This window comes from Colletes gigas, unplaced genomic scaffold (assembly GCF_013123115.1).
Source record: "Colletes gigas isolate AHSC1104 unplaced genomic scaffold, ASM1312311v1 Colletes_gigas_Sc00003, whole genome shotgun sequence".
NCBI lineage: Eukaryota > Metazoa > Arthropoda > Insecta > Hymenoptera > Colletidae > Colletes > Colletes gigas.
This window is the reverse complement of record NW_025106632.1, coordinates 7,844,281-7,858,324: the sequence shown is the minus strand read 5'-3', so window position 1 is coordinate 7,858,324 and position 14,044 is coordinate 7,844,281. Positions and strand designations below refer to the sequence as shown.

At 42.0% G+C, this 14,044-nt stretch overlaps 2 protein-coding genes across 6 annotated transcripts in view; one reads left to right on the top strand and one right to left on the bottom strand.

The window, feature by feature from the left end:
• Positions 1-14,044, bottom strand: part of LOC122404609 (tensin-3) — a 215,286-nt gene that overhangs the window by 161,537 nt on the left and 39,705 nt on the right. The gene's annotated exons all lie outside the window — the stretch shown is intronic.
• LOC122404611 (putative sodium-dependent multivitamin transporter) lies at positions 7,369-13,579 on the top strand. Its single transcript, XM_043408730.1, has 7 exons — positions 7,369-7,512; positions 8,221-8,352; positions 9,410-9,631; positions 9,778-10,121; positions 10,177-10,296; positions 10,592-11,263; positions 12,762-13,579. Exons 1-7 carry the CDS (start codon positions 7,507-7,509, stop codon positions 13,012-13,014), a joined length of 1,749 nt encoding a protein of 582 aa, XP_043264665.1. The 5' UTR covers positions 7,369-7,506; the 3' UTR covers positions 13,015-13,579.

The following is a 14,044-nucleotide window of genomic DNA, read 5'->3' as shown; positions in this document are numbered from 1 at the left end:
TGGAAAACCCAGTTCTGGTTTTTCCCCTAACGTGTTCGATCCTTGGCCTTCGACGCGTAGAAAGTTAGTCTTCCACGAGAGTTTTATAAAATAGTTTTCTTTCCGTCGATATTAATCAAATCGAGAAATTAAATTCTAATAAAAGTTTGAAAATTAAACCTTTCAAGTCACAGCTTTCGGTTTGTATTTACGTTGCTAATTTTATACACTTTCTTCCAGACTATTTCTAGAGTGACATTTGAATTCAGAGATAAGATGAATGTATTTCAGTAATTTTTATTTCAGTTTTGTTGTCTTCAATAAATCTACGATTTGTTCGCTCCATTGACGATTTAAAATATCGCGCAGCTATCGATAGGCCATTAATATTTCATACTGATTCATGCGACTCGCGGTATATGGGTTACACGTATTGGAATTCATTCGTAGAATGCAACGATACATATTTAATAAGTAGTAATTTAATCCTTGGACTGGTATCCTATTTTAAACTTTAGATGTCGCAAAGTTCTTGAGAGATCATTGACATTGCAGAGTAATTCGTATGACTGGTCTCGAGAAAAGTTAATACGAATTGAATTATACATATTATTTCAATGACATAATACAGAATGTTATGCACATATTTGTACTGGTTATTATGAAAGTAGCCTAAGGTATATATTTCTAGTTTCCAGATAATCGAACGTGTACGTTTGAACAAATTTATGTGAAAAATTAAATGTTTCACGAATTACCGACGCTGGATGTACAAATGTTGTAACGTACAAATGAAATTTAAATGTCGAGCATTACACGTGTAGTCGCACTATAACATCGTGTTTCGATACCACTTGCGACAGGCTCGATCCCATCGCTATCGCCAATCTCTTGATCATTGGCGTCGATACGTCAATTGTCTTTTGCATACAATAAGATCGTGAACACGAATGCAAAGGTAGTGACTGTAAATATTACCAGTGCTTTAAATGGAACATACATAAATGTAGTTATTCTCTAAATGTTACGAGAGTAAAATGCACACGAAGAAAACCTGGAAATGTAATTTCAGTTAGCTTGTACCATTCAACCGAAGCAAATGTAAAATTCCGCGAATTCAATTCGAAACGAAAACGTAGTTCGATGCAAGCATTAGTAAATGTTTCGACATTGTGTTCAAGTTTTATTTTCCGGTAAATAACTATATTTAACGTAATCAGCTACGATTACAATATATTTGTAATTTCCAAAGGACAATAAACAATATATGATACGCCATATACTTTACAACGTCTATATGAATCATGATCAACGATAAATTGCCTCGTGAACATGCGATAGCTAGGTTCAACATGCAAAGGTAATTCTCCAACTTGTAATTTAGGTGGCCATTATCTTGGGGTAAATATTATTACGTATTAAATATTGGTTATCTTCGCTTCACTCAAACTTATAGACTTTATTTATTATAATTACGTATATATCTTTATTTTCATCGATTTTAGAAAAGATGAGACAATCGGTATAATTAGGAATATTTTACGAGCTACCATCACACATTTTTGTACCCTTCATTGGAAATTTTTTATATTTAGCAATTTATTTATATAGTTTCTTAAGATATCATAAACTTAATTGTTTTTACATTTCATCTTCAACTTGAATTTCTTTTCTAAAACTCACGTAACTTGCCTTTTTCTCTATATTGTTAGAATAACCCTTGCATATATAAAAGTTCTATAGCATAATAAAAAAAAACACACATCCGAACGTGACAAAGGGACCATTTTGCCCCAGGATATTTAGCTCGAAATTTTGATAAATTCGTCCCACAGTTAGTTTCTCGCGCGCGACAAAATATCGACTATAAAACCGACGGAAGATAACAACGGTTAACATTAGTCGTGCCATTAAATTCGATGGCCGTGCGCGCCTCACCGCGTCCCATTACGAACCGTGGCTCCGTTTAATGGCGGTTCCCGTATGCGTGGCCTGACGCGCGATATTTGCCCGTACGTCGAATCACCAAAAACGTTGAGCGTACTTTCGATAATTTCTGGCTGGATTAACGCGATGGAAACGCTGTTATTGTATTCGAGTCTGACGCGACGCGTCCACCTCCGGCCCAGAATCCGTATCGTTACGAGCTAGTTGGTATCTCGTTAGCGATCGCTTCGCGGGACGCATAATTATTGGCAATGCCTATCAGCGATAACGCGCGTTCGAATCGCGATACGAATCCATTCACGACGATGCATCATCGATGCAAATGATCGAATTACGCAAGGTCGTTTCTCATGCGGAGCGGTAGTTAAGCTATTGTGAGCCTTATCTCTCGATCGTCAATCGGAATAGTTTACGGAGTTCGTAACGCGTTTGACGCGGTGTCGTACACCGAAAAATCACCGACTGCTACGCTTCGTTAAATCGATATGCAACAATTTTAATACCAACCGCGACCTCTTTTGCCAGTACGATTCGATACTCTGTCGATCGAATGAGAAACACTGCTACACGGAGCGACTCTCGTAACACGACTCAAATACAATGATGACTCTTAAGACGAACGTGATTCGTAAGTTGAACATTTCTATCCCTCACAACTAGCGTCGAATTTTGCCTCCGTTCAACTTAAGAATCATTACTGTCAAGAGGAAGTTTTTAAGAGTACGTTCCATTCAATCACTTGTCTCGAGAGGCATGCTCAACAGTGCCATTTACCTGTGTTCTTGATCTGTTCGCAGAATCGCAGATCGTAAAATAAGATCGATCGTGTCGCGTTCTACAAAATTTCTACTAGCGAAACCTGGTGACCTTAAATGACTGACCAGTTTTGTATCTACTCAACAGGCTCTGCAACCATAAGCTTCGCCCCGTCAAAGAATGTCCCGTCTACGTCGCAGATTTCCCTCGTTCTAGTCAAGAAAATGGCATCGCGCCACGTTCCCCTAGAAACCAAGTATGCAACTCCAGCAACATCTTTCTCCGTCTCGAAAAATAGACAAGTTATGCAGGTGGTCTGTTCCAAGTGGCCCCGGCACCGTGTATATTCCGAGAGAGCCTGGTTTCACAACGGCGATGATCGAGGGATCACCTTCACCATCTACCCGCGGCGATTACGATTTTTGTCGGTGCACCAACGTGTTTACCATGCCCGATGCAATTTGTCCACGTCACCTTAGGTACGTGTTCATCGAGTTAGATGCGATTAGGTGCGTGTCAGGGTATCGTCGGTACGTTGGAATAACCGCGGAACGGTGGCTGATAGCAAATTCGTTTCGCGTCGACGCGGTGTCGTCGCTGGAATACTTAATTAGCGTTAATTGCCGCGAGTCATAACGGTGCGCCGAATCGTCGTAACATTAATAGGGCGTTGAACGACAATTCACGACGGTAGCCGGGCAAATTGGACGCGTCGAATTAATTAAGGCCACAAAACCGACGTATAGAATCACGCGCGGATCGACTAAAACACCGTAACCGTGAAACAAGCCTCCCCCGGTTTCGTCGTTAATTAATTATAGGGACTCGACCAGCCAGCACGAGAGGGGACTCATTATCAGATCGTCACTCATCGTTCGGTGCGCTCGAACAATAGCGTGGATGCGATTTCTCCCGTTCTGCCGCGTATTATCGACGCGGCGAATCCTCATTCAAAAGGACAATGTCGAAAATTGGCCATTTTGCAACTCGCCGGCAAAAAGAAACCTTTACGCGAAATAACTGTCCCAGCGATCGAATGCTCGGCCAAGTTTTTTTCTTGACCTTCGTCGATTAAACTATCGTTGTCAGATTTTTCCGAGAACGTACAGATGCTTGCTGCGTAGAGATTTTTCTTTCCTCGACGAGTACCGAAAAATAGCCGTTTTTTCGACATTGTCCGTTTCAGCGAGGCGGTTGCTACGGTGAAACGTTGAGGCCTTGGAATTATCGTACCCGGCTGTCGGTGACGCAAAAAATGCGTTGCATTGTAAAGTGTCGCTTTAAGTGGAACGGCTGCGAGCCTGGCTATTTTTCTGAATGTTTTCGACCGTAAAAAGTCGCATAAAAATGAACGCGACACGTAAGTTCAGACACATACGTTTTATACTGTTCTTTCGAGGGGACAAATATGGCAGTGCTTTCATGCTCCACTCTCTATGGCACACGTGTCCTGATAATAACGCCAATAAAGTTTGGAGCCGTGGAAACTCGACATCTCGATATTCCGTTGATGGTTGATCGGTTTATGCACAGAATCTTTTACAGACGAGTACTATAAACTGATAATAGCTTTATCGGAGTCCCGTGCTTGACTCGATGCTTTGCACAGAGTGTATTTAAATTTGTGTTACGATCGAGGCATTAAAAACGATTTTTAAAACGTTTGTATTCGTCTAAGAATTGTAAATCAGCGACCAGACAGGCTGAAATATGGAAATTTCTATCGCGAAGAAAGAAATCAAAAAGTCCCGTACCATTTTGCAATTTAATACAGCACGGATTCGCGTTAGAGATGAAAAATTAAATTGGTTGCTCACGGAACTCCGCGCGTAATTCCTACGAGAGACCTAAATTACCATATGCGAGACGTTTCGAGAAGTGTCCCTCAAGACGTCTTTCTTTGAGTATCCAACTATAATAACGAGATTCTCCTTACGGCTGCAAGCAGCACGTGCTTTAAGCAAAAGCACGTCTGATCTTCAATCTAAGAGTGTGTCTCACCTTCCTCCGTCTAACTAACTACAAGGGGAAGCAGCCACGAGTGAAAACACGACACCGTGATTATCTAAACAAGGGAATCTGGAGAGCGACTCACGGAGCGTATAGCGCGACGATTGCCAGAAGAATCCAGGAATTCACGATCCCCAAGATTTATTTTCACCTCGATGGAAACGCTGCACTTCCTTCTGTGCGAATCGTGAAAACGAATTGGTCGCTCGAGGGACGCTTTAATATTACAAATTCGGGGGACGGGTAAAATTGCTCCAAGAATCTTTCCTTATCCCCAGGATATACGTTTCATCTTCTGAAATCTAATATTTCAGAATGGTCGCTACCTGAACCTCGACTACAGCCGGGTCAAACTCGATTGGTCCCTTAAGGTCGTGTTCCCCCCACTGTGACTCAAGATTGGACAAAGCGATGCCAAATACCACGGTAGAGGTAGCCAATAACCCTCGAATGATTAATCGATTTTTGATCTGTTGCATAACGAGGTAAGAATCGAATCTTTTTCTGTTTCTCTTCAGGAGTAGAACTTTCATCGAGTTCAAAAATTAGATTACGAGGATTACAATGACCTGCATGTTATTTCTAGTTGGAACGTTCAACATTTTATTTTCGAGGAGGAATCACGAAGCTACTATGTATTTTCTTTTATGTTTACCATAAAAATATCTGTCGAAGTCTTTTCTTTGTTTTGAACAAAAGAAACATAATTGGTTTTATGTTCACGTCTCCATTTTCATTAGTTTTATTTTTTATTTTTGGCGCCAGTGTGTCCAAGCATTTTAAGCATTACGCCACGGTCAGGTTGATAAAAATGCACGTATTGCAGTTTTGAGTACCCGCGATGGACGTTAAATGCACCGGGGTTGAAGGTAAGCGGGGTTGAAAGCGCGTAACACATGGTAAATGTCGATCGACCGTGCAGGTCAACGATTGGCCGATCAAGTTCAGCAGCCAGTTAACCGACTGTTAGCCTGCTGTCGTTCTGCGTCCGACTAACGACATAATGACGGGAATTCGCCACTTACGAGGCTCCTCCTTTTCTTCTCTTTCTTCGTCCGTCGTCTTTCTTCTCCATTGGCAATAGCATCGGCGTAAAACGAGCCAGTCAACGCAACGGTCAAGTAACAATGTCGAAAATTGGACGACGCTCAACAGGGATCTCTATTAACCTCCGGTACGAGACATCGTGTAATTACGTTGGAGAAAATAAATTTAACTTGGCAAACCGTGAAGAAGCGCGCTGACCGATCTGCGCGCGTTAAACGGATCCACCCCCGGGTTCTTAATGTCAAGGAGAAACAGAATATTAGTGTTTAAGTTACAGTGAAACAGCCCTCCATGATTGATTTCCCCGCCACTATTTATTGGTTTTAATACAATGCATGTAAGAAAAATATTATACCAGTTTTGAAAACAACGGCTCGATTCTTAAGAAACAAATTTTCTTAATTTATAGTCACCATTGTAATGTACGAATACGAATAACTGTATATAGATTTGATTCGATGTATTATTAAGTTATACACTGGCGTTACTATATTTATTTACAGACCCTACGGTTATTTGAATTTTGTGACGCAAAGTCCCCGAATGGGATAAGATATAACCGAAACGCACACACCCTATCTTGATCTACCTTTGCACACAGTCGATAAAGATCGATCTCTCCCGCGGATCCTGGAATTCCCATTGTCGGTGTACATTCCTGCGGTTGCCTCTCTTCCCGGAACAATACCCAATGACTCCTCGATTGTGCCTGATAATGCTAGGAAATTACATTACGGCCAGAAGCTACCGTCTTGCGGATAATTGTTATGCACCGGCAGCGCAACAATGGCGTAGAACCCCGCATCGACGTCGGAGACGAACAATTTTCACAGAAAATCCCCGACATTCTCCATTTTTCCGTAGCTCGTTGCGAAACCATTTATTTTCTCGTGCCTCGTGTTCATTGGCTTCCAATTACATGACTTCAAAGCCGAGTCGTGATCGATAACGCTCCACGATCGAGTCCTGCATCGACCGAATATTCCTTTCCGGTGTGGTTTTCGCTCTCGTTATTTCGCCTCGCGACAGAAATTCGCCGAACAGACAAAAATCCCCCTTTATCTTGAATTCATTAACCTTTACGCGACTAAGTATTCGTGACGCTTAAATTTCTCGTCGGTCCGCGGAACTGGTTATTTCGCAAGGCTAACGAACGCTATCGGCTTTACATAATTAAACAGTTATTAAATTATAAGAACGATTTTTCAATCGACTGTCAACAGGTACGCCGCCTTCGAGACAGGATCTTCGATTCTTCCGGCTCAACACTTTCAATGCAATCTCGTATTTTCGACTGCATAACCGTTTAGTGTAATATTAAATTTGAAGAGAATATAAATTAAAGGTATCAGAGATTTTCTTTCTTCGCGTTGTTTTTGCCTTTTCGCTGTTTCTGGTCGGTTACGTATTTCTCGATTTTCTATCGTTTTTTTCCAAGCATTCGCTAAAATGTCCAAGCTTTGCGTGTCTTCGACGGCAAAGATGCTGAGCCAACCTTTATGTAACGGAACGGTTTCTTTTCCGCGCGTCGATACGACGACACTTGCCCGCAAAACACACGAGCGACGCAGTCCTGGAAGGATCGTTCCTTCCGAGCGTTCATCTATCTGTTTTCTTATTGTGCCATCACGCCGTTTTCGGACTTGGTTTTCTTCCCTCTGCGCCTCGTCGCCGCGGAACGATCCAGGAAGAAACAACCTCGCGATATCGAATTTCTCGTGCATCACGAATTGATGGTATCGCACACGTACAAGTGGATCCCGCAAAATGGACGTGAGTGCTCTTTTCATAAAAACATTGAAACAAACCAGAAACTTGCCTGCGCGGCTTTCTTCTCGGGTCGTTCCCTATATTTACGATCGGGCCAGAAATAGAACTTTCGAAGCTTAATGAAACTTAAAACTTTTCGTCATCGTTTATTATTTACAATGACCGTTCGTAGCTTCCTGAGAAATTAATCATAAAACCAGCATAATTATAGCCGCGATTTACTAGAATCTATTTTTTCGGGTCAAGTACCCCGGTCGCGATAAAGAAGCTCGAGGGCTTCTAAATAAATCCCAAACGATGCTCGACTGGATTCAATATTCGCCAGATTAAATACTTGGAATACTTAGCTCGATACGTACGGTCCTCTTGATTCACTAGTGTATTAAATAATTCATAAAAGGAGAAAACCAATTGCAAATATATACTCTAGGAAGAATGAAAGATCGCGAATTAACGAGGACATGGTACCATACGAAAGTAGAATGTGGTAATTTTTGCTCGATCACCGTTCTAGACCAGATCTTTCATTTTGTTTTCTTTGAAAACGAATTTTCGGATGAACGGTGTTGATCGAGGATGAAAATTTTTGTTGTGAAAGGGAATATCGCGAGAAGCGACGTAGCGTTAATTGTCGGTTTGCCTAAACTGAAACTATCGGTGCAACCAGCAATTTTACACGAGAGGGTATCAGAAAAGAGGATTCGTTTGCAGGAGCAGACCAAGGGTAATAGCGTATCGTCGCTGCAATGGCCGGATTATCTTGTCATCGGTGTAATGCTGTCGATCTCGGCCAGCATCGGGATCTACTACCGATTCACCGGCGGCAGACAACGAACAGTCGAGGTTAAGCTCTGGAAAATTAATTTCGACACGGACGATCGAGTCTACGTAGGCCAACGCGATCCAATATCCGCGATAAACGGCGGTCGAATCGTAGCCTGGTTGGCACGTTCTTAGATCACGGAGCCCGTGTTCGAGGGAGATCTTTCACCGTTATCGGCCCGATCGATCTCGCCGCGCGATAAATATTGCTATCGACACAAATTGCCAACTATCGGCCGCTATTAATTTATCGGGTTACCGAGAGCGGTTCCGCGAATGACCAGGTAACATTAATTAACGCTGAAACGTTGTTACGATTCGAGTTAGGGCCGGCGCGAAAAGTGTCTACTCGCACTTCGATCGGCAACGCGATAATAGATGATAATAACAATATACGATGAAAGGCATGAATCAATGTATTTTTTTTTTATGTTTCACGACATTTCTCCTGCGATCGATCGATCAATATTGGCGGGAAAATCGTTTCCGTTGGTTCATAAATCTTCTGGTTTAACGAACTTTTCGGAACGCGGGGAAGAAAAATGTTTTTAAATTTAATTCCCAACAAATCGTGGTACGAATACTTTTTGCTGTTAAAGCGAGTTGATTAACTTCCTCCCGGCTGGAATTTTTGCGACATTATATAACTGATATTTTACGTTGGCCTATTTTATTTTTTTAAAATTCGGTTTCCATATATTATATCTTCTGAACCCAAGACTAAACTTAAATATCTTGCAAAGTCACATTCTCGTAAACTATTGATTAGAACAGAAGGGAGAAACCCTCGAATATCTACCTTTTTCTTTCATACAATTAAAATATGACGTATGTGCAGTAATGATTCTTAAAACGAACGTTATTCCAAGGTTGACGTATTCACTTTTCCTATCGCTTCTTCATGTTTCGCTGGCTCCAAGGAAGATCCCTCCCAGTTGGAACAGAAACGTTCAACTTACGAATCACGCCTGAGGTTCGCTTTAAGAACCATTCCTATACTTTCCAAGTCGAAATCGCTTAAAAATCACAAAGTTGCAATTGCTTCTAACCGAATTCTAACGATTCCTCCCATCGACAGGAATACTTCTCGGCCGATCGTTCGATGAGCACCGTGACACTTGCGATCGCTCTGACGGTCTCTATCGTGTCGGCGGTCTCGTTGCTCGGAGTCAGCGCAGAAAATTACGCCCACGGCACACAATTCACGCTGGTGTACTTCGGATTTTTATTCGGTGCACCGATCACCATATTTTTCTACTTTCCAGTATTCATCGAACTGAAAACCATGAGCGTCTACGAGGTAATTGACCGAACGGTGGATCGGTTTTAATCTCTAACGTAACTCTTCGGCCACGCGATTATCTTCGAATTAGCGTCGTTAGTAGCCCGAGTCTGTGTTAATTGCATCGTCCAACGTTCCCCATTAACGATTATCCGTCCTTGCAGTATCTGGAGAAACGGTTCGGAGTTAAAGCCCGATTGTTGACGAGCCTCGCGAACTCCCTGCATCTGGTGCTGTTCACGGGAGTAGTTCTCTTCGCGCCATCATTGGCTCTGGAGGCGACGACTGGTCTGTCCGGCAACATGAGCGTCCTTGCAATCGGCATTATCTGCACCTTCTACTCGACCATAGGTGGTATCAAGGCTGTATTGATCACAGACGTGTTCCAGTGTATGCTGATGTTCGGTGGGATCGCTTGCGTCCTCGGCGTAGCGGCCAACGAGCTCGACGGAGGCTTGTCCAACGTGTGGAACATCGCTCAAAAGGGCGAACGAATCGAATTCTTCAAGTAAGAACGCGATCAGGTCCGAAAAGATTCACGCGGGAACTTGTTTCGCCTTTAGTTTCAGGTTTGATCCGACGATACGGCACACGTGGTGGAGCATGATGTTCGGCGGCATCGCCCTTTTCTTGTCCTATAACGCCGTGAACCAGATTCAAGTGCAACGTTTACTCGCCGCTAAGTATGTAATTTAATTTGTAACGTTATTCATCATAAAATCTAATTCAGGCAAATTTAAACAAAATTAAATAGTACACGTTTGAAATGTTGCTTGCAAGCGAATTGTAGGTACGGGGTTAAGCGTTAATTCGAACACTTTTATCTCATCCCATTGTTCCAATTTTAACTATTAATTATTAGGATCTAGTGAAAGGTCAGTTCCTTTTCGAGTTAGATTACTTTCAACATTAAAAGTAGTTCAGGATGAAGCCTGTAGTATTGCACTCGATGATATTGGACGTCCTTTTAATATCCAGGAGCGTGAGGGTGTCGCGGAACGCGCTCTTGTTGAGCACTCCTATGACTATGGGTTTGGGTATTCTGACATCGTACACTGGCCTAGTCCTTTACACCGTTTACAAGGACTGCGATCCGGTAACAGCCGGCCAGATCTCGTCGTTCGATAAGATAATGCCGTTCTTCGCGGCCGAAAAGATGTCCAAATTCCCAGGAACGATCGGTGTCTTCGTCTCGGGAGTGTTCAGCGCCACTCTCAGTACCATCTCCGCCGTATTAAATTCCCTAGCCGCGGTGGCGTTGGAGGATTACGTGAAACCCGCGTGTCGCCGGTTGGGGGTACATTTTCCGGATGAAAAAGCAACCCTGATCGGCAAGGTGCTCGCCGTAATGATCGGTTTCATTTCCTTGGCCATGGCGTATTTGGCCAAATCGATGGGAGGGCTGGTCGAGACGGCGCTAGGCGTTTCTGGAGCGATAGCTGGCCCCGTTGTCGGAATCTTCACGCTAGGGATGTTCATCGAGAGCGCGAACGAGACCGGTTCATTAGTGGGAATGATTACCGCGCTCTCCGTCACTCTCTGGGCAATGTTTGGAAAGAGCAAGCCAATTATACCGAATCTTCCGCTATCCATTGACGGATGCGACGAATCTGCACTGCACAATTACCAAAAAGTTTCGGAATCCACCAAGTAAGTAATCAATTTCGGTATCTTGATCTTTTAAATTGGTCTAATTTAGGTGGAAAATTACAGATTCTAGATTTCTAGATGTTACTCGAATCATTCCAAATTACGTCACCATCTTTTTTAGTTATCTTTCACATGAGATTTATTTACTCTAAAGGAACAAAGTGTACGTTCTCTGAATTGCAAGATAGGTTAAGCAAGATGCCGATAAAACGAGAATACTTCGTTCGGTAAAATGACAACGATATATCGTCGAACAAATCACTGGTACCAAAGAAAAAACTTAACAAAAATTTCAGGTTATCTTGAATATTTAACTGTATATTGTATCAACGAGGAAATAATTTAATCCAATATCGTTACCAGATATCGTTTATTGCTTCGAACAATGAACCCTTGTTATTGGATTTTAGGCCACATTAATTGCCCCTCAACGTCTCCTCAAAGATATACAGGGTGTCCCGTAAATAGTGTAAGAACCGGAAATGTGGGGTAGCTGAAACGATTCTAAACAACAATTTCCTTTGCAAAAATGTCGGATGGGGCTTCGTTTTTGAATTATAAACAGAATAGTTAAATAAAGAGTTACTCTTATAAACAGAATAGTTAAATAAAGATGATCCGATATTTTTTTTTTTTAACGTAGACCATCTTAATTGTTGAACAATAAATGACTCGTTACGATTACAGCTGATTTTCTATATTTCAAGACACGGCTGGTTCCGAGAACCACCCCTAGAAGTCTTCTTACAATCGTAAATATTCACGCTTTCAGCCGGTCTTAGGAACGTTGCTCGTATTCGTAGAACGAGATTTCCTTTCCAATAAGGAAATTATATACACGCGATGCCAGTCGATTTACTCGTAACGTTATTGCCACAAAAAATTAGTGAAACGTTCAGGCAGGAAAGGTGGCGATTCCAAGCTCGATAGATTTTCGAGGGCCTCTTTCTAACCGTAACGAATGTAGAGCAGAGGCAAATTTATCGGAAACGGAAGATTTCTTCGGGCGATAAAGCCTCAATGGCGCGCGGGATCCGTAATTGGAATATAAATTACGCCCGATCGGTCTAGGATACGTTATCGTATTTTTTAATACGTTCACCGATAGCATGGGCGTGGAGGTATCCCGTGGTAGCAATAATCAGTTAAGAGGCCGAGATTGCTTCCTCGATTTCTTTCCACTCGCCGCTTTCTCATAAACGATCAACTTAACTATTCATCGTTTCCCACGACTGGCAACGAAGGCTAATTGCGATTTAATAAACTGCGATTACAGCCTTTGAAAATCCGCGCCGCGTTCCCTCGTTACACATAATGTATCCTTTCTCATCGCCTGGTTTTTAACAACGTGATCGCGCATTTTACTCTCCGCGTTGAAAGTTTTCACCGCGGCACGCGCCGAAGTAATCGCGTCATCCATCCGAGACGAAGACCGAAACGAGAAAACTCTTCCCTCGAGCCTTCCATATTCCTCAACGATTAAATTTCTGATTTACAGCGCCACGGAAACGTCTCCGGAGTTCTACCTGTACCGTATCTCGTACATGTGGTACAGTCCCTTGGGGTTGGTCATCACCCTGATCGTCGGATATATAATGAGCCTGGCCACGAAGAGGATATTCCACAAGAATACGCCCGAACCGGATCCCAATTTGTTCATTCCCCTCCTGGCGTCCAGAATCAGGCGTCGAAGACGGGACGCCGAAAAGACTACGAACAGTCAGCTGTTCGTGTTGGAGAATCGAAGATAAAACGAATAATCGAACCGACGATGAGTTTATACGAAGCACGCTGGGTCGCTAAACCGATTCTACGCTGAACGTACGCGTAGATATTTTGGTGGAAAATTTGCTTCAAGACCCCGGAGTCCGATGGTGTTCATCAGTTTAGGGTTGCGCGTTAGTATTTTAATCCCCATCGAAGTTGGAGAAAGTGACCATAAGCGATATTCAACGCTCGCCTCAAGTATTTTCTGAACGCTATATCTCTATTAAGCATATTATTATGTAGATAACGAATAAATTTGTATCTATATAGAACATTCATACGGATGAAAGTTTACTCCAATAAACGACGAAACTAACTTTCACGCGCACGCAAATGTGCGTTATGTTGTATTTAGTGTGCAGAAAAATATGATATATATTATGCAGTGATTATACGAATGCCACACGCACAACATAAAGATACCATACGCATCGCTAGAATATCAATCGAGGCATTATCATACACCACACAAATACACGCATCAGTAAAAGATAGTTTTATCAGATACGTTCTGAATAAATATCGAATTAATTTTTAATAATAAACACTGCGAATAATGAATAACGATTGTCCCCGATGAATTATTCAAATAAAACAGTTTCGTTTGAATAATTATTTACGTTAATATTTATTCAAACTTATTTGAATAATATCCGCCTTTGTGCTGAATATGTTAGTAATATTTTGCTTCGGTCTGAAAATATATTTTATCAAATTTATCTCAGGTTAGACGCAACCACAGAATCCACTCTAAATTACGACCTGGAAGAAAACGTACAAGCGTCTTACCTTAAGTTCTAAGAAATGAACCATAAAATAAAACTTAAGCGACTTCAAACTTATGGACGATAATGTCTTCCTTCCAAGAGAATTTGCTCTGAAATTCTCACATAGATAAGTTTCAAATACAATAATTTCGAAAGTTTCTTAGTCGACTTTAGTTATTTAGGAACATATAACCCACTCGTAGGAATGCGTTCGTATAGGTGGAACTACCTTCACACCAGTATTCAA

Coding starts and splice junctions, on each gene's coding strand:
- LOC122404611 (XM_043408730.1), top strand. Junction 8,353..9,409: donor GCAGACAACGAACAGTCGAG/GTTAAGCTCTGG, acceptor TCCCATCGACAG/GAATACTTCTCGGCCGATCG. Junction 11,264..12,761: donor AAAGTTTCGGAATCCACCAA/GTAAGTAATCAA, acceptor TCTGATTTACAG/CGCCACGGAAACGTCTCCGG.